Source organism: Oryctolagus cuniculus, chromosome 20 (assembly GCF_964237555.1).
Source record: "Oryctolagus cuniculus chromosome 20, mOryCun1.1, whole genome shotgun sequence".
NCBI lineage: Eukaryota > Metazoa > Chordata > Mammalia > Lagomorpha > Leporidae > Oryctolagus > Oryctolagus cuniculus.
In genome coordinates this window covers 18,824,715-18,849,317 of record NC_091451.1, presented here as the reverse complement: position 1 = coordinate 18,849,317, position 24,603 = coordinate 18,824,715, and the positions used below count along the sequence as shown (strand labels likewise).

The window sequence follows — 24,603 nt, the reverse complement described above, 5'->3', positions numbered from 1 at the left end:
TGGGAGGTTCAAGTCCAAGATTGGGTGACTCCGTTGGTTTGGACTCTAATGGATGGGAGCAGGTGGCAGTGACAGGAGAAGGCGACAGAGCTGGTCACTGCCACTCAGGCCAGGAGGCAGAGAGAGCTGGGTGGGCTCCATGCGACCCTCTCACCAGAGCTCAAGAGACCACACCTGAGAACTTCTTTCTGAGCACAGCCCCTAGTGACCTAAGACCTTCCACTGAGCCCCAGCTCCTAAAGCTCCGCCCCCTCCAGTGGCCCCACCCCAGGGCCAAGCCTTGAACACTTCCCCACGTAGGCTGAATGCTGGGTGCAGGGCGAGCGGCTATTGGAAACCAAAACCAGGCCTGGAAGCCTGATGAGTTGACGAGTTGTCATGGGCTTTTCAGTATTAAAGCACACATGTGTAGGAAGTGGACTGTATTTTTTATTCATCTTTTTGCCCCTTCTGGGCAGACACTGGGCTAGGTACTTGGGAAACAGAGAGACTGAGAGAGACCTGTGTGTTCCAGCTGTATTCCAGTGTGACACACGGACTAATAACAAGAAAAAGAACCAATAAAACAACTGCATTTTTGGGTGAATGTCACAAAGAACAATGAGTATAAAGATTCAGTGTAAAAGGAGGGACAGATTCTATGTGGTGTCCTAAGTGAGACAATGAATTTGTTTTTTCCGAAGTCATTTATTTACTTATTTAGGAGATGGAGCGAGTGAGCTCCCACTACTGATTCATTCCCCAAATGCTTACAACAGCCATGGCTGGGCCAGCCTAAACCCAGAACCCAGGCTTCCCACATGGGTATCAGAGACACAGCTGCTTGAGCTATCACCCGCCGTCTCCCAGGGACTGAATTAGCGGGAAGCTGGAATCAGGAGCGGAGCTGGGACTTGAACTCGTCTGTGGGAGGAGCCCGGGGAGGAACTTTCTGGGCAGAGGAGGAGAGTGGGTGGAAACCCTGAGCGAGGGCAGAGCTTGTGCTGAGAGAACAGAGAGCAGGCCTGCACGGCTGGAGCGCAGTGCCGGGGAGGGCTGGGCTCCGGCGGAGCTGGGCAGGACCACGGGGCCAGGCCACACAGGCCCAGCAGGACATGGAAGTGGCTTTGGATTTCATGTGAAGTGCAGAAGGCAGTCATGTGGAGGATCCTCATTGTGGCCATGACTTTCTGTGCCACGTGGGGATCCCCAACTGTGCCTGGGAAGAGAGGCAGGGCTGCGGCGGGGAAGCAGGGACATCGGCTAGGGGTGTTTGCAGTACGGGAGGCCAGAGATCAAGGCATCTTTCGAAAATAATTCTTTGAAGAAGCACAACCACAAGCCACTGTTATCACCGCTGCGAAGGTTGTTTAGAGTAACAGGGAGAGACGAGTGGTTTTAAAACGTCCTTATTTTCCAGATGACCTTGGGCAGGGTGGGCACGTATGTCATGGAGGCTCAGCTGACTGCAGACTCGGGGCACCCCTGTCCTTGGTGCCTCGCACAGGGCTTGGTTAGGAGCTCCTGCCTCCTCCTGGGCTACCAGGGTGACACCGAGAGGTTTCTGGTGTCACAGTCACCTTGCAGGACATGCAGGCGCCCTGGGGTGGGGACACAGACAGGGGGCTCTGGAGTCCCAGTGACGCTGATGGGGCCAGGAAGGGGCGGAGCACTGGAATGACAGAGTTTGGGTCACTCCCGGACAGGGAGGCCATGGGGCACTTTAGGGACAGGCTTAGCTGCTCTGCTCTTGCCTAGCTTTAGCTTTTCCACCCAGAGCCCGTGTCATGCGTTGTAAATACCTTTATTGGGGAAAATGAGAGTGGAGTCCAAATCGTACGTTCCAGAGACAGTGATCTTTAAGTTCCAGTCACTTGGAGCTTACCGTGGTGAAATGACTTGAAGACCCAGGTTAGCGAGACAGCTATGTGAATAGCAGCCACGGGTGCAAGAACTCGGCCTCTGTGCAGGACAGGCACAGAGCGTTCCCCTGTGCTCCCTCTGCAGGTCAGGAAGCCAGGAGGCCTGCCCTGGCCCTGGGTCTACATTTCCTGACCTTGGGGCCAGAGGTCGTGCCCAGCAGACGATGCTACTGCTCTTGCAGAGAGCTGGGGAAGAATCCGCTAGGCGTGTGAGTCCCCTGGAGGACTGGGTGCCGAGCAGCCCCGGGCCTGCACGTGCACGGCAGCAGGACACCCTGGCCAGAAGGCAGGGGCAGGGGGTCGCCCGCGACTCGCTCCTGGGCTTCCTGCTTTGGAGACAGGACAGAAGAGGCTGCCTGCACAGTGATGGGGAAGTCAGGTGTCCATGCAGTGTGTGCTGCTGGCTAAGCTTTCTCGTACCTTGTGTCCTTTTTGCACCGTCACTGCGGGATTATCCTGGGCAGTATAGGTACCCGTGCGTTTTTCTAGCTGCTTCTTAGGCCAGGTCTCCCCGAGGCACTGGGTGCTGGTCACACTGGCCTCTTCTGCTCCTTGGACAGGTCATGATCCTCTCCTGCCTATGGGAGTTTGCCCTGAGCTGTTCTCTGCCTGGAACCTTGCTTCCCCTTCCCTCTACCCCCACTCACCACGCCTGGCTCTCCTCATCCTGCTGGTCCCAACTCCCTCAGGTCAGTGTCCTCAGATGAGCCTCCCCCAACCCACAGATTAGGCCACACTCCCTCCTGACACCCCCCCCCCCCCATGGCATCTTGAACTTGCCTGGTGCTGTTTTTGTGACAGTTGTAGCCACTGCTTCAGTCTTGCCTCCTCCCCTGGATTGTCAAGTCCATCGGGGCCAGGACCGGCCACCGTGCAGTGTTCCTAGCACCTGCCCTGTAGTCAGCTCTGCTACGTTTAGGTGGACTGAAGGAATGAATGGAAGGGAGGCATAGACAGAGGAAGACTTGCCCACGGTCACACAGTGAGACTGTAGAGGAAAGCCCAGGACCCTGGAGTCCAGGAGCGCCACACACTTTCTTATGTTACTCCCACCCCAGGATCAGGAGGGAGGCCCCTCGGGCACGGTCTTTATCCCTTCCTCACACCTGTAGGTACACACCCTGCTCCTGCCCTCCCTGCCTCTGGACGATGTGCCACGCTACTCACAGTTCTCAGCCACAGGCACTGAGCAGGCAGAGGCAAAGTCTGAGCTGATGAACATGAGCTTGCTGTGTCCGTGGCTTCCTTGTGCGATCTTGCCTTTGAGGGTCGAACTCTTTTCAGCCTCAGTCCATGCACCTGTAAAGTGAACATTGCTTCTACACTGCCATGGCCTCACGGGACAGCTGGAGAGAGAGAATTTGAATTCAAGATCTTAAACCTTCCTGGCGAGTCCCATGCTGTAATGAAAATCTGGTTTTTAAAAAGCCCCAGTGGGTTAATGAGTAGCCCATTAATGCTATGCTGTGGTCAGACCAACAAGAAGCCCCCTTGTGTTCCTCAAACAGGGCAAGGTTCCAGGATGGCAGAAGGAAGAGAAACACGATTCTGGGGTGGCCCTTGAGGAGCACAGAGAAACATGACATGAAGGAAGCTTTTGGAGGGCTGATGCTGTGGCGTAGCAGGTTAAAGCCCCAGCCTGCAGCGCTGGCATCTCATGTGGGCGCCAGTTCAAGTCCTGGCTGCTGCGCTTCCAATCCAGCTCCCTGCTGATGCACCTGGGAAAGCAGCAGAGGATGGCCCAAGTGCTTAGGCCCCTGCCACCCATGTGGGAGACCAGGAAGAAGCTGCTAGCTCCTGGCTTCGGATTGGCTCAGCTCTGGTGGTTGTGGCCACTCAGGGAGTGAACCAGCAGAAGGAAGACTTCTCTGTCTTCCTCCCTTTGTAACTCTGCCTTTCAAATAAATAAAATAAATCTTTAAAAAAAAAAAGAGAAGAAGCTTTTGCTAAAACATCTCTGTCCCACCTATAAAAACACCCCTGCTATCATGTTCTCTTGTTGGAAAACTCTCCTTACACACACAGAGGTGGGGAGGTCAGGGTTCTGGGGAGGGCCCGGCTGGACAGGGCCCCACATCTGGAGATACTGGCACCCAGACTCACCAGGGCAGCTGCAGTGTCGTCTTCGCTGAAAGACAGAAGACGGGACGCCCAGCTGCCCCTCTGCCTGGCTTCTCTGCGTTTCCTCAGCTCTCTCGCTGGCTTTCTTGTCATTTTAGAGGGTTTTGGAAAATGATGAGAATGTAGAAGAAGGGAATGAAGAAGAGGATTTAGAAGAGGACATTCCCAAGCGGAAGAACCGGACCCGAGGCCGGGTGAGTAGGGATGGAAAGCGGTGAGGGAGGCGGAGGCCAGGCGGGGTTCTCGGTCCCTGGTGCAGGATCATGTCATGTCTGCCCCGGACAGCACTCAGGGGGAACACTCCAGGAGGGCTCTGATCCCAGGCCGTGGCCTCGCAGAGGGGGAAGAGGCAACAGAGGGTGACCCGAGTGGGTGGTGAGGGCAGGAGCTGGGGTCTGAGAATGTGTGTGTCCCACCCTCGAGCTTGGTCATGAAGGAGGGCTGCGAGTTGCTGCCTCATTGTCCCAGGAGAGCAGGCTCCGCACAGCTGAGTGGGGTGTGCTTCCCTGGACAGAGTGTGGGAGCCGCCGGCCAGGCATGGCGGTCTGGCACACGTGTCGGAGCTTTGTGCTTCTGGAATGGGGCGAAGGAGAGCTCAGAGCCTGGGGAGGGGCAGAAGGGGTGGCTCCAGGGTGGTCCTGGCGGGGATGGAGCCAAGCCCAGGTGGTGCTTCCAGGCACGCAGGCTGGGTTTCCAGGTCCTCTGTGTGTGAGGTCAAAGGGGCTGTCAGGGGTCTCTGGGGGCACAGGACAGTGGCCAGGTGGAGATGGACGTGCAGGGGGAGACTGCTGCTCCCCACCAGAGCATGGCCTCTGGCTCCCTCAGGCTCCAGGCTGCCCCTTCCCCTCCCAGGGAGTAAGAGCTGGGTCCCGCGTGCTTGCTCCTAGGGTTTGCGTTCTGTGATGATGATGGCAACCCTCTCCATTTGGGGTGCCCATGTCTCTTTCGATATTACTGTCTCCCAGAGAGCCATGTAAGGGCAGAGCCACAGGACCTGTGCTTCAGGAGTTTCGATTGAGGAGGTCTGAGCTAGCGCCTTAAAATCCATTCTTTAAAAAAAAGTTTATTTTTACTTATTTGAAAGGGAGAGCAAGAGCAAGATCTTTTCACTTGCTGGTTCACTGCCCAGATGCCCTCAATAGCTGGGGCTGGGCCAGGCAGAAACTGAGAGCCAGGGGCTCCATCTGGGTGTCCCACATGGGTGGCAAGAACCCAAATACTGGAGCCATCATCTGCTGCCCCCTAGGGTGCAGGTTAGCAGGAAGCTGCATCAGAAGGGGAGTAGCCCTGTTAGGGGACGCTGGAGTCCCAAGTGGTAGCTTAGCCAGCTGCGCCGCAAAACCAGCCCCCTTAAGTTCTATGTTAAGCAAGTCCCCAGGCGAGTGTTGCAAGCCCTCCTGTTGAAAGGCGCTGGCTTCTGTGTGTTCAGGGACCCTCCTGATGGGGCGGCCTTGTAGCCCTGTCATTAGCCTTATCAGCGTTCAGTCCTGGTCCCGTCTATTCTTTTCTTATACTTTTTGTTGGTTTATGTGTTTGTGTGATTTTTTTTACTGTAGTATCCGGAAGCAAGTTCTAAATATTTTATCATTTGACTGGCATAGTCCTCATTGTTTGTCTCTAACATATTATCGGGTTATTATACCCAATAAAATCACAATTATTTTAGTGTTAAGACCCAGCCCCTGATCATTTCCTCCTGTTTTTTATTTAAAGATTTGTTTTGGGCCGGCGCCGTGGCTCAATAGGCTAATCCTCCACCTTGCGGCGCCGGCACACCGGGTTCTAGTCCCGGTTGGGGCGCCGGATTCTGTCCCGGTTGCCCCTCTTCCAGGCCAGCTCTCTGCTATGGCCAGGGAGTGCAGTGGAGGATGGCCCAGGTGCTTGGGCCCTGCACCCCATGGGAGACCAGGAAAAGCACCTGGCTCCTGGCTCCTGCCAGGATCAGCGCGGTGCGCCGGCTGCAGCGGCGGCCATTGGAGGGTGAACCAGCGGCAAAGGAAGACCTTTCTCTCTGTCTCTCTCTCACTGTCCACTCTGCCTGTCAAAAAAAAAAAAAGATTTGTTTTATTTGTTTGACAGAGTTACAGAGAGAGGTAGACACACAGAGAGATAAAGAGAGAGAGAGGTCTTCCATCCACTGGTTCATTCCCCAAATGGCTGCAACGTCTGGAGTTGAGCCGATCTGAAGCCAGGAGCCAGGCACTTCTTCCAGGTTTCTTCTACTGCTTTCCCAGGCCATAGCAGAGAACTGGACCAGAAGTGCAGCAGCCAGGACTCGAACCAGCCTTGTATGGGATGCTGGCACTGCAGGCCACGGCTTTAACCTGCTCTGCCACAGCGCCACCCTCTCCCACTGATTTTTTAAAAAATGCCTTTTTATAGTTGATTTGTTTGAAACTTAAGTCTCTCTTATTCCACAGTATACCTCTTTCTCATTAAACCTCTTTTCCTCCCTCCATGCCATTTATGTGTTAAAAGGGTGTTTGCCTTGTGGGATTCCTGGCCTTCTGGATGTGGTGGAGTGGTGGTATTTAATGTCCCTGTCTGTCCTGCGTATTTCCTGAACACTGAGATGCCAGGCCTTGCTTATCTGTGGTTCAGTTACCTGCTGTCCACTGTGGTCTGCATATATTAAGTGAAAGATTCCAGAAATAGTCAATTCTTCAGTTTTAAGCTGTGCCCTGTTCTGAGTAACATGGTGAGCTCCTGCGTGTTCTGCTCTAGCCTGCTCAGATCAGAAATCGTCCCTTTTTCCAGTGTGTCCACGCTGCGTATGCTGCCCTCCTGTTAGTGACGTAGTCGCCAGCGTGGCTGTCAGATGGACAGGTGTGGTCTCACAGTACTTGTGTTCAAGTTGTTTCTTTACTTGATTGTACCCCATAGCACGAGAAAAGTGAGAGTGCAGTTCAGGTATGCCAAAGAGAAGCCGAGAAAAAGCTTCAAGGAGTAGAGTGGAAGACTGACTTAATAAGGAAAGAAAAAAATTGTGGGCTGACATTGTTATGATCTGTGGTAAGAATGAATCTTCTACCTGTGAAGTTGGGAAGAAGAAAACAGGAATCGGTGCTGGTTTTCTTATTGTTCCTCAAACTGAAGTTATGGCCACAATGCCTGGTAACTGCTTAGTTAAGATGGAAAAGGCATTAAATTACTGGGTTCAGGGTGTCTGTGGTTTCAGGCATCCTGCACGGGCTTGGAATGTATCCCCAGGGGGATGGGCTGAGACTTTTGTGGTTTGCTTGGACACTTGATTAGATTCAAGATATTTGTGTGTGTGTGTGTGTCTGTGAAATTTTTTTTTGAGGGGGGTGAAGGCAGGAATTCTTCCCAGGTGGTATTGTGGACTTCTTGCATTGTCCCAGGAGACATATATGAAGGCAGTTCAAAAAGTTCATGGAAATGGAGCCAAAAGATGCATTTATTGTGGTACAACAAATTGATACTCATGCATAACTTTTTTCATACTATGTGCTTCTTGAATTTCTTTTTAAAGATTTATTTATTTGAAAGGTAGACTAAGAGAGAGAGAGAGAGAGAGAGATATCTACTGATTCACTCCTCAAATGATCTCAATGGCCAGAGCTGGGCCAGGCTGGATCCAGGAGCCAGGAACTTCCTGCAAGTCTCCCATGTGGGTGCCAGGGTTTGGGAAGCCCCTTGGATTACCAGCTGCTAAGCTTTTCAGTGGTGTTAAAATTGATGAGTGGATGGTCTTTGTACTTCTTATGTGTTGAGTTCTTCAGTACAGCGTTAAGCTTTTGACTATAATATGAACAAAAAATGTTATATCAAAAATAAAAACAAGGAGCCAGTGCTGTGGTGCAGTGGGTTAGAGCCCCAGCCTGCAGCGCCAGCATCCCATATGGGCGCCAGTTCAAGTCCTGGCTGCTCCACTTCTGATACAGCTCTCTGCTATGGCCTGGGAAATCAGCAGAGAATGGCTCAAGTCCTTAGGCTCTGCACCCACATAGGAGATCTGGAGGAAGCTCCTGGTTCCTGGCTTCGGATTGGCACAGCTCTGGCCATTGCTACCAATTGGGGAGTGAACCAACAGATGGAGGACCCCTCTCTCTCTCTCTTTCTCTCGCTCTCTCTCTGCCTCTCCTTCTCTCTGTGCAACTCTGACTTGCAAGTAAATAAAATAAATCTTTACAAAAAAAAAAAAAGAAAACAGAATTTTAAAAGGTAGACAGGTGGCTTTGGCTGTCATCTGCCTGCTCCCTCCCTCACGAAGTTCCGCCTCCAGTTTTCATCTGGTGATTTTGGCAGCCTGGCTGAGCCTGCCTAGACCTAACCCTTCACCAAGAGTGGGGAGTTAGGAAATACCGAACGTCTGGTTCCATCACCAAAGGAGACCTCGCTGGGATGTCGGAGCTCCTGGGCCCTGTGTGAACTCCCCGGGCCCGTGTCCTGCAGCCCAGCTTCCATTCCAACCCTCACCCCAGCCAGAGTCCCACATTGTGGAAAGTGGGTGGCTCCCTGCTTCCCTACTCCCAACCTAGATGTGGCTGGTGAGCTTAGGGCCAGCGAATGTGAACCTGCCATCTTCTCTGTAGGACATCCGTGGTGGCAGTGGCAGCCGATCACTCTGGCCTCCAAGCAGAGCAGTGTGGCAGGCTCCCGCACACGGTGACAACTTGGCGCTGTGTCCCCTGTGCTCTGTGCTCTAATTCTGCACCATCCACTCTGGTGGCCACTGGCCACACACAGCCCCCAGGATTTCAGTTGTGACTGGTCCAATCTGTATGTGCTGTAATGTAAAATACACACCAGATCTTGAAGACTTTGTGTAGAAAATGAATGCAGGATGTCATATTATTTGTTTGCATTGAGTCAACATTTAAAATGATATTTTATGTCTATTGGGTTAAGTAAAATATGTAATTAGTTTCTTCTTTTTTTAAAAAGATTTTATTTATTTACTTGAAAGTCAGAGTTACAGAGAGGCACAGAGAGAGAGAGAGAGAGAGAGAAAGTCCTCCATCTACTGGTTTACTCCCCAAATGGCTGCAACAGCCAGAGCTGAGCCAATCTGAAGCTAGGAACCAGAAACGTCTTCAGGGTGTCCCACACAGGTACGGGGCCCAAGGACTTGGGCCATCTTCCACTGATTTCCCAGGCCACAGCAGAGAGCTGGATCAGAAATGGGAGCAACCAGGACCACAACCACAGCGCCCATATGGGATGTCAGCACTGCAGGCGGCGGCTTTACCCACTATGCCCTGGCCTCTCACCTGTCTCTTTTTAAAATCATATGGAGGCCGGCATGTGGTCTACTGGTTAAGATGCCTGTGTTCTGTATCAGAGTGTCTGGGTTTGATCCCCGACTCCAGCTTCCTGCTGATGCTCACTCTGAAGGCAACAGCAATAGCTGAAGTAGTAGGGTCTCTGCCGCCCATGTGTTAGTCCTGGATTCTGTTCCCAGCTTCTGGCCCACGTGGGAGACCTGGACTAACTCCACGCCTTGGCTCTTGTGGGCATTAGGGAGTGAACCAGTGGATGGGAGATCTCTCCCTGGCTGTCTCTCAGCCTTTCAAATAAATAACTTAGAACCATTTTTTTAAAGATAGAGCTACTAGAAAATTTAAAATGACAAATGTGCTCATGTTATATTTCTGTTGACCAGAACTTCTTCCATTTCCATACGTTGATATTCCTCCTCCTGGACAGGTTAGGTAACTTTTTCAAGGCCACTCGACCTAGTAAGGAAGAAGCCAGGATCCAGCAGTGCTTTTTTCACAGTTATGCCTGGTCCAGTGCCCAGCATGGATCCAATGGCCAGCTTGCTGAATAAGTGATGGAATGATGGGAAAAAGAAAGGCAAGTCCTACTGCTGCTTTATGGGAGCTGAGAGAAGGTCTGAGCACAGTGACCAGCACTTGGCCCACATGATGCTGGCTAAGCCACAGCCAACAGCGTCATGTTATATGGTGACATTGTGGATGGATCAGCCATGGCAGGAGCCTTGGAAGGATCCAGAAGGGTGTGGGGTGAGCCTCTTTGTACTGGATTGAGTGTGTGCTGCTGCGTCACCCACACCTCTGTTAAATGTCTTGGCTACTCTTTAACGTGGCACAGTCCAGCTGCTGCTGAACAGCTGCCCCACGTGGTCCCTGGACTGTGGCTTCAGTGTCACCTGGGAGCTTGTTAGGAATTCAGGGGCCTGGGCTCCACCCTGGTTGGACTGAATTTGAATCTGACCCAGGTGCTTTGCTGATCGCGGAGGCCAGGGCTAGGGTAGTGATGGTAAGAACAGGTAAGAACTTAGACCCTGTGAGTTCACATCCCAGCTCCACCACCTACTACACTCTGGGGAATTCTGTAACCTCTGTGACCTTGGCCAAATTGTGTAAGCACTTTGAGCCTCAGTTTCTTCATCAGTAAAGTGGGGGTACAGATCCACAGCCAAAGTTGAGTGCTTAATGGAGGCTAGATATTCTTAGTAGGGAGCTCACAAAAGGGATGGGTGTTCTCTGAGCAGTGACTGAAATGCACACACAACGATTAACAATTGTATCATGATAACTTTAGCCCAAGAAAGCAAGCTCTTTAAAATTCCTGGAATTCTTGGGAGTCAGCCAAGGGGGTATTAGCCATCAGTCAGTAGGGATGAGTGTTTATTGATGCACTGTGGCACAGTCCAGTGTTTCTCAAACTTTAACGTGCACAGGAAGCAGCTTGGGATCTTGTTAAGGTGCAGCCTCTGATGCAGCAGGTCTGGTGGTGGGGTGAGCACCAAGCTCTTGCCTTCTTAATAAGCTCCCCGTGCTGCTGCCTGATGAGCACCCCTCAGACAGCAAGGGTGCAGAGTGGTGGTTCTCAAGGCTTTGGTATCAGGAATTCTGTACTTTCCTGCAAATTCCTGAGAGCCCTCAAAGCTATTGTTGCGGTTATAACCACTGAAATGCACATCACTGGTGATTTTTGTTGTAAGAAATTAGGAGAAAAAATCTAAATTTTATTTATTTGAAATGGAGAAAAAAAGAGCAAGAGAGCTAGAGGGAGGGAGGGAGTAAGGAAGAGAGAGAGAGAATGAGAGAGAGAATGAGAGAGAGAATGAGAATCTCTCATCTGCTGGTTCACTCCCCAAATGCCCATGATGGCCAGACTTGTGCCAGACGGAAGCCAGGAGACGGAATCAATCCAGATCTCCTGCGTGGGTGGTAAGGACCTAAGTAGTCAAGCTGACTTAAGTACCTGCTGACTCCTGGTATAGCATCAGCAGGAAGCTGGAGCCAGGAGTGGGGCTGGGACTCAAACCCAGACACTCCAATATGAGTTGCAGGTGCCCCAAACGACATCTTAACACTGTGCCAAACATCTGTCCCAAAAAGAGGAAAAAGCTTGAAATTAATGAATACGTAAGCACACAGCAAGGCATAATCACATATCATACAGCTTCTGGAATATTCCATCATATGCTGTAATAGAATGAGAATAAAAAGACAAATAGTTTTACTACTGCTATGAAATTAGTTTTGATGTTGTAGAACCTCAGAAAGGGTCTCGGGGCCTGAAGGACCCCTGGACCACAATGTGAGCACAGAGGGTAGCAGTTAGCTAGTGCTGTCCTTGACCCTGTCTGTCTTTAGTCATGGGAAGCTCAGCTGCTTAAGCAAGAATGGGAAGGATTTGAAAAGCTGCTGGGCTGTTGCCCGAAACGTGAGCAATCTCTGAAGATCCAAGCTGTAGGGAGAACAGGAAAGTGGCAGGAATTTAGGCTTGGGGAAGAGGAAGGGACCCTGGCATCTGTTCTTTAATTCTCTTTCTTTTGTTTTTCTCTGACATGACTTTCTTGCTTCTCTCCGCATATGGCCCCAGACCTGAATTTCCAGGTTCCCCAAGTTCAAGTGGCCTGTGTCTACTAGGGTCATGCTTTCTGATTCCAGGTCTCTTGGAGGTGGAATCTGGTTGGCCCAGCTTGGGTCAGGTGACTTCTGCGCCAGCCAATCAGCTGTGGCCAGTGGAGCCTGGCTGTGTGGCATCGTGGTGGCTGCCATGGCCCACCAGTGTGGGACAGGAGGAGTTGGGGGTGGGGGTGGGGGTGGGGGTGGGAGTGGAGTATGGTGGGCAGGTTTCTCCAAGGTCCTGCCACTTCTGGCTGTGTGCCTGTGGACCAGTCATGAACCTGCTCAGAGCCTGTCAAACAACAATAGTAACACTGACTCCTAGGGTTCTTGTAGGGCTTCATTGAGCTAATGTGCAATCGAAGTTAGCTGTGCGGCCGGCCATGTGCGCCATGGCTCACTTGGTTAATCCTCTGCCTCCGGCGCTGGCATCTCATATGGGCGCCGGGTTCTAGTCCTGGTTGCTCTTCTTTCAGTCCAGCTCTCTGCTGTGGCCCGGAAGGGCAGTGGAGGATGGCCCAAGTGCTTGGGCGCCTGCACCCCATGGGAGACCAGGAGGAAGCACCTGGCTCCTGGCTTCAGGTCAGCACGGCGCACTGGCCGTGGAGTCCGTCTGGGGGGTGAACCAACGGAAGGAAGACCTTTCTCTCTGTCTCTCTCACTGTCTAACTCTGCCTGTCAAAAAAAAAAAAAAAATTAGCTGTGCATGCTGTATGCACAGCCAAGTGTTAGGGTTCATAATATGGAGTAACGGCCGCCTTTACCCTCAAGGACCGTAGAATCCAACGGGGGAGACCATCGCAATAATCACCATCAACAAGAAAGCAGCAGGCTTACGTCTGTGCACCAACTCATGCAGAAAGAATTTGGATGCGAGACAGATCAGCACAGGCAAGAAGGGGCGCGTGTTACTGAGCACTTCCTGTGGGCTTGGTGCCGTCCCCCGTGGTTTCACACCTCTGAGCTCTAACCCTCTCTACAACTCGGCAATGGAGGTGTTGCTTTGCCTATTTTCCAGTTGAGAAAACTAAAGCTTAGAGAAATATCTTGTCCTTAGCAGGCAGGTAAGCTTTAGACTTGTGGCCCTCTAACTTTATTTTTTATTTGAAAGGCAGAGTTACAGAGAGAGAAAAGAAGACACACACACACACACACACACACAGAGAGAGAGAGAGAGAGAAAGAGAGAGAGAGAGAGAGAAAGAAAGATCTTCCACCTGCTGGTTCATTCTCCAAATGGCTGCAATGGCCAGGGCTGGGCCAGGCTGAAGCCAGGAGTCAGGAGCTTCATCCAGATCTCCCACATGCGTGCAGGGGCACAAGGACTTGGGCCATCTAACACTGCTTTCCCAGGCACGTTAACAGGGAGCTGGATTGGAAGTAGAGCAGCTGGGACTCAAACCAGCATCCATATGGGATGCTGGCACCTCAGGCAACAGTTTAACCTGCCAGACCACGGTGCTGACCCCCTCTGACTTTACAGCTGAGGTCCTTTTTACTCTTCAGTGTGGCAAGAGGAAGATTCTTGGAGGAGTGAGGTGTTAGTGAGGTTAAAGCATGAGTCAGGGGCCAGTGTTGTGCAGTGGATTAAGCTGCCGCCTGCAACACCAACATCCCAAATGAGCACCGATTCTTTTTGATCCTGCTCCCTGCTGATGCGCCTGGGAAGGCAGCAGAGGATGGCCGAAGTCCTTGGGGCCCTGCCACCCACGTGGGAGACCCGGATGGAGTTCCAGGCTTCTGACTTCATTTAGGACCAGCCCCGGCTGTTGTGGCATTTGGGAGTGACCCAGCACATGGAGATCTCTTCTTTCTCTGTCTCTCCCTCTCTCTCTGTCACTCTTCCTGTCAAACAAATAAATGTCTTAAAAAAATAAAGGCGCGAGTCAGATGTGGGTGGGCAGGGCAGAGGAGGAGAGGCTTGTCCAGGACAGGGCTCAATAAAAATGAAAAGGTATGGGGCTGCCACCTGTGACACTGGGATCCCATGTGAGTGCCGGTTCTAGTCCCGGCTGCTCCACTTCCAATCCAGCTCCCTGCTAATGCGCCTGGGAAAGCAGCAGAAGATGGCCCAAGTGCTTGGGCCCATGTACCCATGTGGGAGACCTGAATGAAGCTCCTGGCTCCTTATTTTGGCTTTGCCCAGCCCTGGCACTTGTGGCCATGTGGGGAGTGAACCAGTGGTTGGAAGATCTCTCTGTGTGTCTCTCCTTCTCTCTGTAGCCCTGCCTTTCAAATAGATAAATAAATATTTAAAATATTTTATTTATTTATCCATTTGAAAGGCAGGGTTACAGAGAGGCAGAGAGAGAGAGAGAGAGAGGGAAAGATCTTCCATCTGCTGGTTCATTCCCCACATGGCCACAACTGCCAGGGCTGCCCCGATCTGGAGCCAGGAGCTTCTTCCAGGTCTCCCACACTGGTGTAAGGGCCCAAGCACTTAGGCCATCTTCTGCTGCTTTCCCAGGCCATAGCAGAGAGCTGGATCGGAAAAGTGGAGCAGCCAGGATTTGAACGGGCGCCCACATGGGATGCCAGCACTTCAGATGGGGGCTTTATCTGCTATGCCAGAGTGCCGGCCCCAATAAATACATCTTAAAAAGAAAAGAAGATGTGGACGCAGGCTGGCTTGGATGATAAGGTCGCCCTTGGGACGTAGGTGGTGGTGAGTGAATGTGTGAATCAGTGGATGACTGTGGGCTTTTGTCTTAGTGTCTGGCGCTTGTGCAGGGTGGGGTGGGCTGGGCCGTGTGGAGTTAGGACCCCTGCTGCTGGGTTCTCTGGCGGCTCAGGGGTCCGTTGATGAGGGCCTCATTAGAGTGTGGACAAGAAAGAAAAGCAGAGCCGGGAAAGCCTTTGAGGGGGGATGCTGGCGTTCAGGGCAGGAGAGGGGCCAGAGGCCAGGGCTCACTGCAGCGTGCCTCACGGGCCGAGCTGTGCGCTTGACAGATGTTTGCTACGTGCTTGTGCGGCCGCACTGCACCAGCTCGAGAGCAGTGGGGGCCCAAATAGGTCTCCCCTGACTCCCGGGGAGGCAGACAAGAAACCAACATGTGCATGGTGTGATGCCAGACCACACTAAGCACCACGTGGAAACACCAGTCAGGGAAGGGGAATGAGAACAATGCAGAGGGCATGAGTGGTCAGGGAGGGCTTCTCAGAGGAGTTGACTTTTCGCAGGCTAAGTGGGGGTTTTGCATCTCCAAGCCTAGAAGTGCTCCTGCCTCAGGAAGGGGCCCTGGCATGTCCCCCGAGTGTCCTTTAGCTGCAGTCCCTGTTTGCAGTGAGGACACTGAGGCACAGGGAATGTGCGGTCACCCTGCTGGCCGGCCCTGCAGAGTGCGGTGAGGGCCTGGCACCACGAGCAGCCTCCCTGGCCCCGGCGGCCCCTGCAGCAGCCCTGGTGCTACCAGCCACGCACGACTCCGCCCCCTCTCCCTGGAGGTATTTTTAGTCTCGCCGAGCCCCTCACCCGTCTGGTGCCTTCTTGTCATTCTGCTTGACTTGCTCTCACCTGCTCGGAGGCGGCTGCGACAGGGCTGCGGGCTGTGCGGCCTGGGAGGGGGCGCGGGCAGCTGAGGGTGACCATCATGGGCCTGTCGATGCCTCGGGGTGACTGCCAGAGCGCACTGCTCCCTCTCGGGGTCACCTCTGAGTAATGAGGGCGAGGGGAGGCGGCTGCTGGCTGGCAGCCTGTGCAGGGGAGGCGGGAGGGGCAGTTTCGCAATTTGTTTTGGAGAGTGACAAGCTGAGGAGGTGGCAGAGGTGGTCGCCTGGCAGGTGGTGTTGACGGTGAAGTGTGCCTGCTAGATGTGAGCGTCACAGGCCTGCGGGACCAGCTTCCTGTTGCCAAGTCCCTGGTGTGTGCTGTGTGAGTGTGCGCGTCCAGATCTTTCCGCCGTGACGTCCCCAGTGTGTGTGTGTGTATTGTGTGTTGTATATTATATGTGTTGTGTGTGTATTGTGTTATGTGTGTTGTGTATGTACTGTGTATTATATATATAGTGTGTTGTGTGTGTATTGTGTGTTGCATATGTATTGTGTGCTGTATATTGCGTGTTGTTTGTATACTGTGTGTTGTGTGTATTATGGATGTGTTGTGTAGGTTGTGTGTTATGTGTGTGGTGTGGTATTGGTTGTGTTGTGTGATATGTGTGTAGTGCAGTATTGTGTATGTTGTGTGTAGTGTGTTGTGTTGCGTGTTGTGTGTGCATGTGTTATGTGTGCTATATCGTGTGTTGTGTATTATGTATATGTTGTGCTGTATAATGTGTGTATTGTGAGATGCATGCTGCATGTGTGCTTTGTGTGTCATGTGTTGTGTGTATTGTGTGTGGTGTGTATATTTTGTGTTATGTGTATGTCGTGTTGTATATTGTGTGTTGTATGTGTTATGCATAAATGTGTGTTACGTGTTGCATGTGTTGTACACGTGTATTGTGTGTTGCATGTTGTATATTGTGTGTGTGTTGTGTGTGAGTGTATGTGTGACAGTGTGTACATCCCAGGTCTTTCTGCCGTGACATCTCAGGGCTGGATCCCAGGCCCAGCCCCAGGCTGCTGCCCCTTCTTAGTCCACATCCGCCGGCCCTTCCCTCAGTCCCTGCTGCCCCAGCAGGCCCCTCCCTGGGGAGGCGGGAGCTCGCTGCCAGTCAGTATCAGGAGTGACTTGGGGCAGGCAAGGGTGCTACTCACGTGAGTGGCAGGGACTTAACCGAGGTCTAAAAATAAGCCTGGCTGTGTCGCTGCAGCCACAGGCCCGGGGCTGCAGAACTGCCCACAGCCTCTCCGGCCGCGCCCTCTGATGCTCGCAGGGAGCGCTCCCACTGCCAGGTCACGCTGTTGCTCTCAGGGGGTGTGCACAGGCTGGTGCAGTCAGGAGTCCTTGAGACCCTGAGGAGTCGCTGGCAGGAGGCCCAAGGCAGACCAGCCAGGGAGGCTGGAGCTGGAGCCCACCCCTACCCAGGACGGGGCGGGGAGCCAGCCGGCTTGTTGCCCCATCAGGCCTTGCTCATCAATGTGCCCATCAGCTGCTGGGCCGCGCCAGGCAGGGCTGGCGTCAGCCGTGCCGCTGCACACGGCAGCCCTGCAGGCCCCGGAGGCGTGCAGGAGCAGCCAGGCCGTCCTAAGCGTCCATCCTGGCGGTGCACTTAGCGGCCAAATGACCTTGGGCACGTGACTGGCCCTCTCTGTTGCCTCAGCCCCCGGCCACCTCTAAAGTGGGACTCACAATAGACGTAGCCCTGAGTCGGGCGGGCTTGTAGAGAAGTCGCAGGTGAGTTGCTGAGTGATTTGGGACAATGTCCTCACCTCTCTGGGCCTCAGTTTCCTCACCTGTAAGATGGGTCCATCTTGGCACAAAGGCTGTGATGAAGACAGGGTGAGGAGTTCCAGGCAGAGTGCTCGGAGCCTCACAGAAGTGCGTGCTCGGAACGGTGGCGATTGCCGTAATAACAGGCACCCCTGTACCCCGTGTCTCCCCAGGCTCGTGGCTCCGCGGGTGGCAGGAGGAGGCACGATGTCACCTCTCAGGAAGACCATGACAAACCTTACGTCTGCGACAGTAAGTACGGGCTGCTGGGCCCCACCCCCTGCCCCCTGCCTGCCAGCTGCCAGCCTAGGGCCTGCTCGCCACCGCCTCCTGGGCCTGAACCCCGGCCTGGCCGCCTGCACCTCCTGCTGCTGCTGCTGCGCCCCGGGGGCTCAGCACGGGGGTGCCAGCCGGGAGGCCTCCCCACCTGCCACGCTGGCCCCGTGTCTGGCGGCGCCTCCTGCCTGGCTTTCTCTCTTTCACTCTCTCTGCATTCAAGATCCCTCCTCCATTTCTTTTCTGTTTTAGAGTCACAAACAAAAACATAACTCACAACCTTCCGACAAGGGACTTGGCTCTTGTGGCTTCACATTTGTTGCCCTTAATTTCCTCTCTCTCTCTCTCTCTCTCTCTCTCTCTCTCCTCCCCCACTTCCCTTCCTCCCTCCCTCCCTCTCCCCTCCCCATCCTAGGTAGGGCAAGTTATGAATCTTTCTGGGACAATGACTTGCTCTAATAAACGGCCCTCCGTCCGTCGCCAGCCTTTCTTGCTTGCTTCAGAAACATCTTTTGGACAAGTGGTTGCTTGGCTCTGGGGGTCAGGGTCTGCAGGCCGCGCTGGGGAGGGGCCGTGGGCGAGGCGCGAGGCGCACAGGGAGCCCTGCAGCAGGTGCGCCTTGAGAAACCTGCGGCCTGGGGAGCGACCGCGGGCCGCACCAGGCAGCAGCTTTTGTCTCTCCTCTGCCCGAGTGTGGGGCAGTGGCTCTTGCGTCCTTACCCTCTTGATCTTCTCACTGTCTCGGGCGCCATCTGCTCCTTCCTTGATGAGAGCTCACCTTCCTAACCATCTTCCCTTCCCGCCTTCTTGCTCTCCGGGACACAGCACCCTGCCGCTGGGGAGTAGGGGTCTCAGTGAGTGACCACAAAACAGCTGAGGCAGGACCCTGGCACAGTGCTGGTGTGTGTGGTGCCCCCGTCTGTCTTACCTTGTCCTGGGCATCTCGGTGAAGGCAGGGAGAGAGCCAGGGGAGGGAGTGGCTGTTGGGAGTACGTTAGGTGTGCTGCCTCTTTCTTCCTTCTTCGCCCACCTCTTTTGATTTCAAGAAATTGTTCTGTGCCTGGTGGGGTGACAGCTGATTGGAGAGCATTTTGCTAGAAGAATTCCAGCTCCATGGCCCCCATTTGGCTGCCTAATATGCCAGGCAGATGCCAGTCCAGGTAACGTCTCCGCCCCAGGCTACGCCTTTCTAGGAGGAGGAGGGAGCAGGGTCTGGGTTCCTGTGCCTGGGGTCCCCTGCCTGCCTCTTGGCAGTTCCAGGAGGCACCTGCTTAGGCCTGTGCCTTGCTTCCTGGACAGAGCCCTGTTTTGCTGTGGCACAGAGAAGCCCAAGCACCCTCGCTCGGGGGAGATGGGTTCTGGGCTGCCGGCTGCAAGGGTCTTCAGACCCTCGGGGAGCAGGCTTTCTCTGGATGCAGCAGCCCGTGGATCTAAGGGCCCAGCAGCTGCGGGGAACAGGAGGGGGCATTAGGACTCTGTTCACCTTCTCCAAAATGCTTGATGTTGCTGTGTGATTTGCTGCCATCACAGACAGCGGGATTGCTTTCCCCTGCGTCTCCACCGCTTCCGCGGGCTTCCCAGCAGCAGTAATCCCGTGCTTCCCCAGACACACCGTGTGTGCCCCTTTCTCTCGCGTGCCACCTTCGTCTCCAACATCTGCCTCCTGGTAGATGATCTCCGCGAAGCACACCTTGTGGGGGGCCCTCTTGCCAGGTTCCCCTCTTTCTGCACAGAGTACTCACAACAGACCCTCCCCGCCGTGCTCCTGGCGTTCCTTAGGGGCTCCCGGTCCCTCCCCACAGGGTCTCTTCCTCCTCCCGTGTACCCTGTCCTGCTCGTGCTCGGGAGGCTGGCTCGCAGGCTGATGCCGGCTTTCTTGAAGTCTCCCTGCTGCTCTCTGGGCTCCGCCCACACCTGGGCCGCCTCCCTCTTCCCCCCTCAGCGGAGTGAGGTCCTTGTAGATGGCTCCGCTCTATTCCGGCTCTCTTAGGACGTTGTGTGGCAGCTCGGTGATTAATAGACTTTATTTTTATCTGGTGCCCTTCAGACATGTGATCCTTGGGGATGGAAATGACCTTTGGAGAGGTCACAAGGCCCACCCTCCCCCCACCCATCCCTGAATGGGGCAAGGGATGCTTTTAATAATCTCTAATGCATCCTGAGTGGAGAGGTGTCTGGTCGCTCCTCGAATGTCCCTGGGGATGGCGTTACCATAAGCTGCCCTTTCTTCCACAATTCCAGCTGTGCTTTGAGTGATTGTTTGTGCTTAGCAGGAGCTGGAACTGTTCTCTCGTGAAGGTCCCCTTTGTCTTGGGTGCATCTTTCCCCAACAGATAGGCCCGTTCAGTAGCCCGTGATTCGGGGTTGATGCGGACTCTCTCTGGCATCCCACACTGAGCTTCCTTCCAGGTCTTCTTTCAGCTCAGCCCTCTCGCTGGAAGTAGCCTCAAGGCCAACAGCAACAGACGCCTCTCCTTGATGATTTCACACATCGGCTCTTAGCACGAGGCCTGTCCGTGGAGGATGGAGTATTGGGCCGGGCCAGTGTGCTGGGCAGCACGTGGCCAGCTCCCGCTCGTGCTGCCCTGGCCCTGTCCTAGGCACCTCTCCAGGTGTGTGCGCTCTTCCACGTATGCCCTTGGGTCCCCCTTCTTCCCTAAGTCACTCGGCATTTGGCCCTGTTGAGTCACAAGAAGCAGATACTATAATCTGTGACTTCAGTGTACAAGGTTCAATAATGGGCAAGGACTGAAATTTCACTGTCCACACATTTGCAGTCCTTGCCATTTCTGTGTCGTCTGTGGTTGCATTTGACTAATTCCCACTCATCTTTGAGGTTATCTACAGAAACATTCGGTCACCTGGGGCCCAACCCCTCTCTCGGGGTTGTGTGAGATGCTAACAGCTGTGTTCCGGGTGGGCTTCTACTCAGCCCTTCCTGACCTGTGTTCTGAGATATGACGGTGTTTCAAAAATTCATGGAAAATGCACATTCTGTTTTGATTCTGTTTTTCCATGAATTTCTGAGGCCCCTCTTACAGAAGTCTCCTGTTGTGTCCTTGGTCCCTACTTCCCTTACGAGGTGGATGAAACATTAACTTAGCTGCTCATTTCGAGTGACAGTTGCCTTTCACCCAGCCATTGAATTTATCCCATCTGAGGAATAGTAAATCATCTGAACATAGCTTATTTTTTATGCAATCTATGGTATGTACGTATGAATCCTTTGTTTTCCAGTAAGTAACACAATCTATATTAGTTACTCTAGAAGTTTACTGTCTTTAAGGATTAAAGTTCCTTGGTCTGAAGATCAAGTGTTTGTTACCTACCAACAAAGCCACAGGCTAGGATTTCGTGGGAAAGACCACTGGTGTTGGTCAGGGTGTGGAGCTGCCTGTGCAGAAATGACCAAGGTGCTTGTGGGATTGCAGATTCCTGGGCCTCACACCAGCCCTGCTGGGTCACAATCCCTAGGGGGTTGGGCCCAGGGGCCTGCGTGTTTTGGGAGGTTCTCAGGGGTTCTTAGAAGACTAATGTTTGCGAATCACTGGTCTACTTCCTGCAAGCCCAGAAGCTTCTGGCCTCTGAGAGTCGAGCCCGTCATTATCCCCTGCTTTCTGCATCAGGAAGTCCTTGAGTCTTCAGGAATTCGGCAGGCAGATCGCCACTGGCTGGCGTCCCTGTCTGAGTTGGTCTCGTGCGAGTCTGTCTCAGCGTTGATGAGAAACTCAGCAGTCTAGTATAAAACTTGGCAACCCAGTGCTCGATTTTTTAATCTACCCCGTGGCCTTTGCATCCTGTGGTATCGTTAGCCCCGTTTTCCAGGTGGGGAGATGACTGGGGACAGCAGTCCCTGGGGCTGAGCTCCCAGGGAGGTTTTAAGAGTCATTTCAAGAGTTTGCCTCTTCTCCCAACTGCTCCTAACTTGGGCTTCTCTTGCTGGCGTCACTGGGGCAGACCCCTAATCATTGACCCACTTTTCCACGTTCTTTGTTCTAGCTGCATCACTGAAGATGGGGGTGATGGGGTGGTGTGCAGGGAACGCTTTGTCTCCAAGCATTAGCCGCTGACAGAGGAGCCCTGAGCTGGCCACGATGGAAGTGATTTGTGACATTAGTGTTTTATTTTTTTCTGAATCATGATAATCAATCCCATTAATGAGGTGCTGACAGTGTATGCTAAGCGTTTTGCAGATTGTCTCTGTCAACCCCTGCACAAACCTTGGGCTGCAGACAGGTGGCCTCATGTTTCCCTGAATAAACTGAGGCTCAGAGGGGTGACGGGACTTGGCCCAGGTCACAGAGCTGGATAATGTGAGCTAAAGCTGGGATGTGAATCCCAGAACTGACGCATCCCAGGACACCTCCTGAGCAAACCAGATAGGCCGCCTACCCGGGAGTTTGGTTTTTCCTGAGCACGGAGGGCAGGGCCTGCTCTAGGAGTTAATAAAGGAGTGTGCACCTGTTATTTATGGGGTGGGGAGGAAACCCAGGCCGTTGTGGACAGGCAGCTGCTCGGTGTCAACGTGGCAAGCCGCGCCGGGTAGTGATTAGAGCTGATGAGGCATGGGATGGAACCTGTGCTTTTGGAGCTTTTTAAATTTACATCTGTTAAGATCAGACCTCCTCCACCCCCAAACGCGGGCACTGGGTGCATTAGTCATGAAAGGGTGTGACTCACCTCTGAGTCACCTCTGGGCGCTCACATTCCAGGATGGGGTCCCCTGGCCTCCAGGGCTGTGGCTGCAGGGGTGGGTGGGTGGATGGGTGACATCTTTGGCCCCCTCCCCCCGCACCCCTGTGTTTTCCAACGTGTGGCCTGTGAATGACAATGAGATCCTTTCTCACAGCATTGCCTCCCTTCTATAAAGCCGGGGTGGGGGGCATGTCGGGGTAGGGTCTGGGGTCCCTTCCTGCTCTAACATCTGTTATTCCGTGGGACACAGGGGTTAGGCTGAAGGCACAGAATGCCCAGGTCTCTCCCTGGCTCCACCCCTTGGTGGCTGTGGCACCTGTGTCCCCTTTTGTCAGGTGCAGGGGCTCCCTCTTGGGTCTCTGCTCCAAGCAGCACTCCTGTCCCAGGCCCTGGGCTCCTCCTCTCCACCGGGCAGTGGCCTAGCGGTGAGGTTCCTTCCCCTGGAGAGAGGGCTCTCAAGGATGTGGAGGGGGAGCAGACTGCTGGATGCCACAGGCACACAGGAGAGACAGAACGGCTGGGGCGGGGCTGGGGCAGACACAGGGAAGTCCCCTTGGGGTCGCTGTGGTGCCCCCTCCTCTGGGTACCTGATTGCAGGAGGAAGGCTCAGGGGACTGCCGCTGTGTTGGGAGGGCCTGGAGGCCTGCATTCTCCGAGACTCGTGTGCCGTGAGCTTCGAGCTGCAGTGGAGAGGCCGATCGTGGGGCCTTCAGGCTCGCTGCCCTTGCTGCTGGAGGAAGCCGGCATCATCGCTCAGTTGTCTCCGCTGCTGTCTCGTGGGTCCCTGCCAGGGGGATTGGGCGTGCATGTGGCAGGGTGGGGAAGGCCCGGGCCCCCAGATGCCTGATTGGTGCAGTGGGGCCTGGGGCATGGGTCTGAACCCTGCGCATGGTGTACGTTCTGTATTTCAGTGACCCAGGTTGCAGGATGTGCCGCAGGCCTGGGGTTGCTGAGGCTGCTCTTGGGTACCCCCGGGGCTCCGGTTGCTGCTTCCGTGGCTCCTGCTGCCTGCCCTCCCTGCCCCTGGCCCGCCCCTCCAGGGAGCTATCCTGCCCAGGGACCTCTGCACCTAGGCTTGCTTTGCTGGGCTGTGACCCGAGACCCTGGAATGATTTCTCATCCACACAGAGCCAGGTCCTCGTCAGCTGTTCCTAGAAGGAACTGTCACGACAAACAGTTCCTGTTAGGTTGTGAGTGAGCCAGAACGGGGTAGATACGAGCACTGTAGAGGTTCTTTGATGTTTTTCAAAATAACTTTAGCTATGAGAATAGCATTTGTTTACTGCAGAAAATACTGATGTGCAGAAAGGGAAAAGTAAAGATTACCCATTAATCGCACTTCTGGGTTACTTTTTTTCACTGTATATTATTCCAGGATATCCTCTCTCTCTCTCTCTCTCCTCTCCCCCCTCCTTCCCTCCCTCTCCCTCTTTCCCTCTCCCTCTCTCCTTCCACCCCACCCTACCCCCACGTGACCAGTCAATAATACGTAAGAGGGTGGGCATTTAGCCCAGCGGTGAGGACACCTGCACCCCCCACCAGAGTTCCTGGGTTCCGCTTCCAGCTCTGGCTCCTGATTCCAGCTTCCTGCTAATGCACATTCTGGAAAGGAAGCAGATACAAGCTCAAGACATTGCGCACCTGCCACATACATGGGAGTAATGGCTGAACTCCCAGTACCGTCGGAACCCTGGCTGTTGCAGTCGTTTGAGGAGTGAACCAGTGAGTGGGAGTGCTCTCTCTCTGTCTTTCAAATAAATAAATTAATTAAATAAAATTTAAAAAAACTCCACATAGTGTTTTAACAACCCTCTCTTCACTCAACAATACACAAAGATCATCTTCCCATGTCCTTAAACACATTTTTAAGAGATTTATTTATTTATTTGAAAGTCAGAGTTAGAGAGAGATCTTCCACCAACTGGTTCACTCCCCAAATGCCCACAACAGCCCGAGCTAGGCCAGGCCAAAGCCAGGGCTAGGAGCTTCTTTCGGGTCTCCCATGTGGGTAGCCCTCCTCTGCTGCTTTCCTGGGTGAATTAGCAGGGAGGTGGATCAGAAGTGGAGCAGCTGGGACACAAACCAGCACCTACATGGGATGTCAGCGTTGTAGGCAGGGACTTATCCCACTGCACCGGCCCCAGTAAATGCATTTTTACAACCTCATTTTTAGGGCTGTATTGTGTTCCATTGTGTGGCTATGCCGCAATTTCTGTCCCAGGCATCCTGCTTGTCCAGTGTGTAGACAGCTTGAAACGTGTTCATCCTTAGTCTCTGCCTGATAGTTTTCTGTTTCCAAGAAGCAGAGTGTGGGGTCAAAGGGCACGGCACACTGCCTTTGACTTCTCGTTTGTCCAGGTTGGGGTGGGGGTGCAGGGGAGGAGGGGGCCTGATTAGGCCACCAGGTGAGGGAGAGTGGGGAGGAACAGCCATGGACGCAGGTGGGAGGCCAA

General features: G+C 53.7%; 1 protein-coding gene across 7 annotated transcripts in view; it reads left to right on the top strand.

The window, feature by feature from the left end:
- The window catches only part of DPF3 (double PHD fingers 3), a 310,493-nt gene that overhangs the window by 181,454 nt on the left and 104,436 nt on the right, over positions 1-24,603 (top strand). For all 7 annotated transcript variants that reach the window (XR_007911682.2, XR_007911683.2, XM_051826044.2 and 4 more), the window contains 2 exons: positions 4,121-4,216; positions 17,353-17,431. Coding sequence is in view for 5 of the 7 variants with exons in the window: in XM_051826044.2 (XP_051682004.1) it covers positions 4,121-4,216; positions 17,353-17,431 (175 nt within the window). In the remaining 2 variants the exon portion in view is untranslated. The remainder of the gene's footprint in view (positions 1-4,120; positions 4,217-17,352; positions 17,432-24,603) is intronic.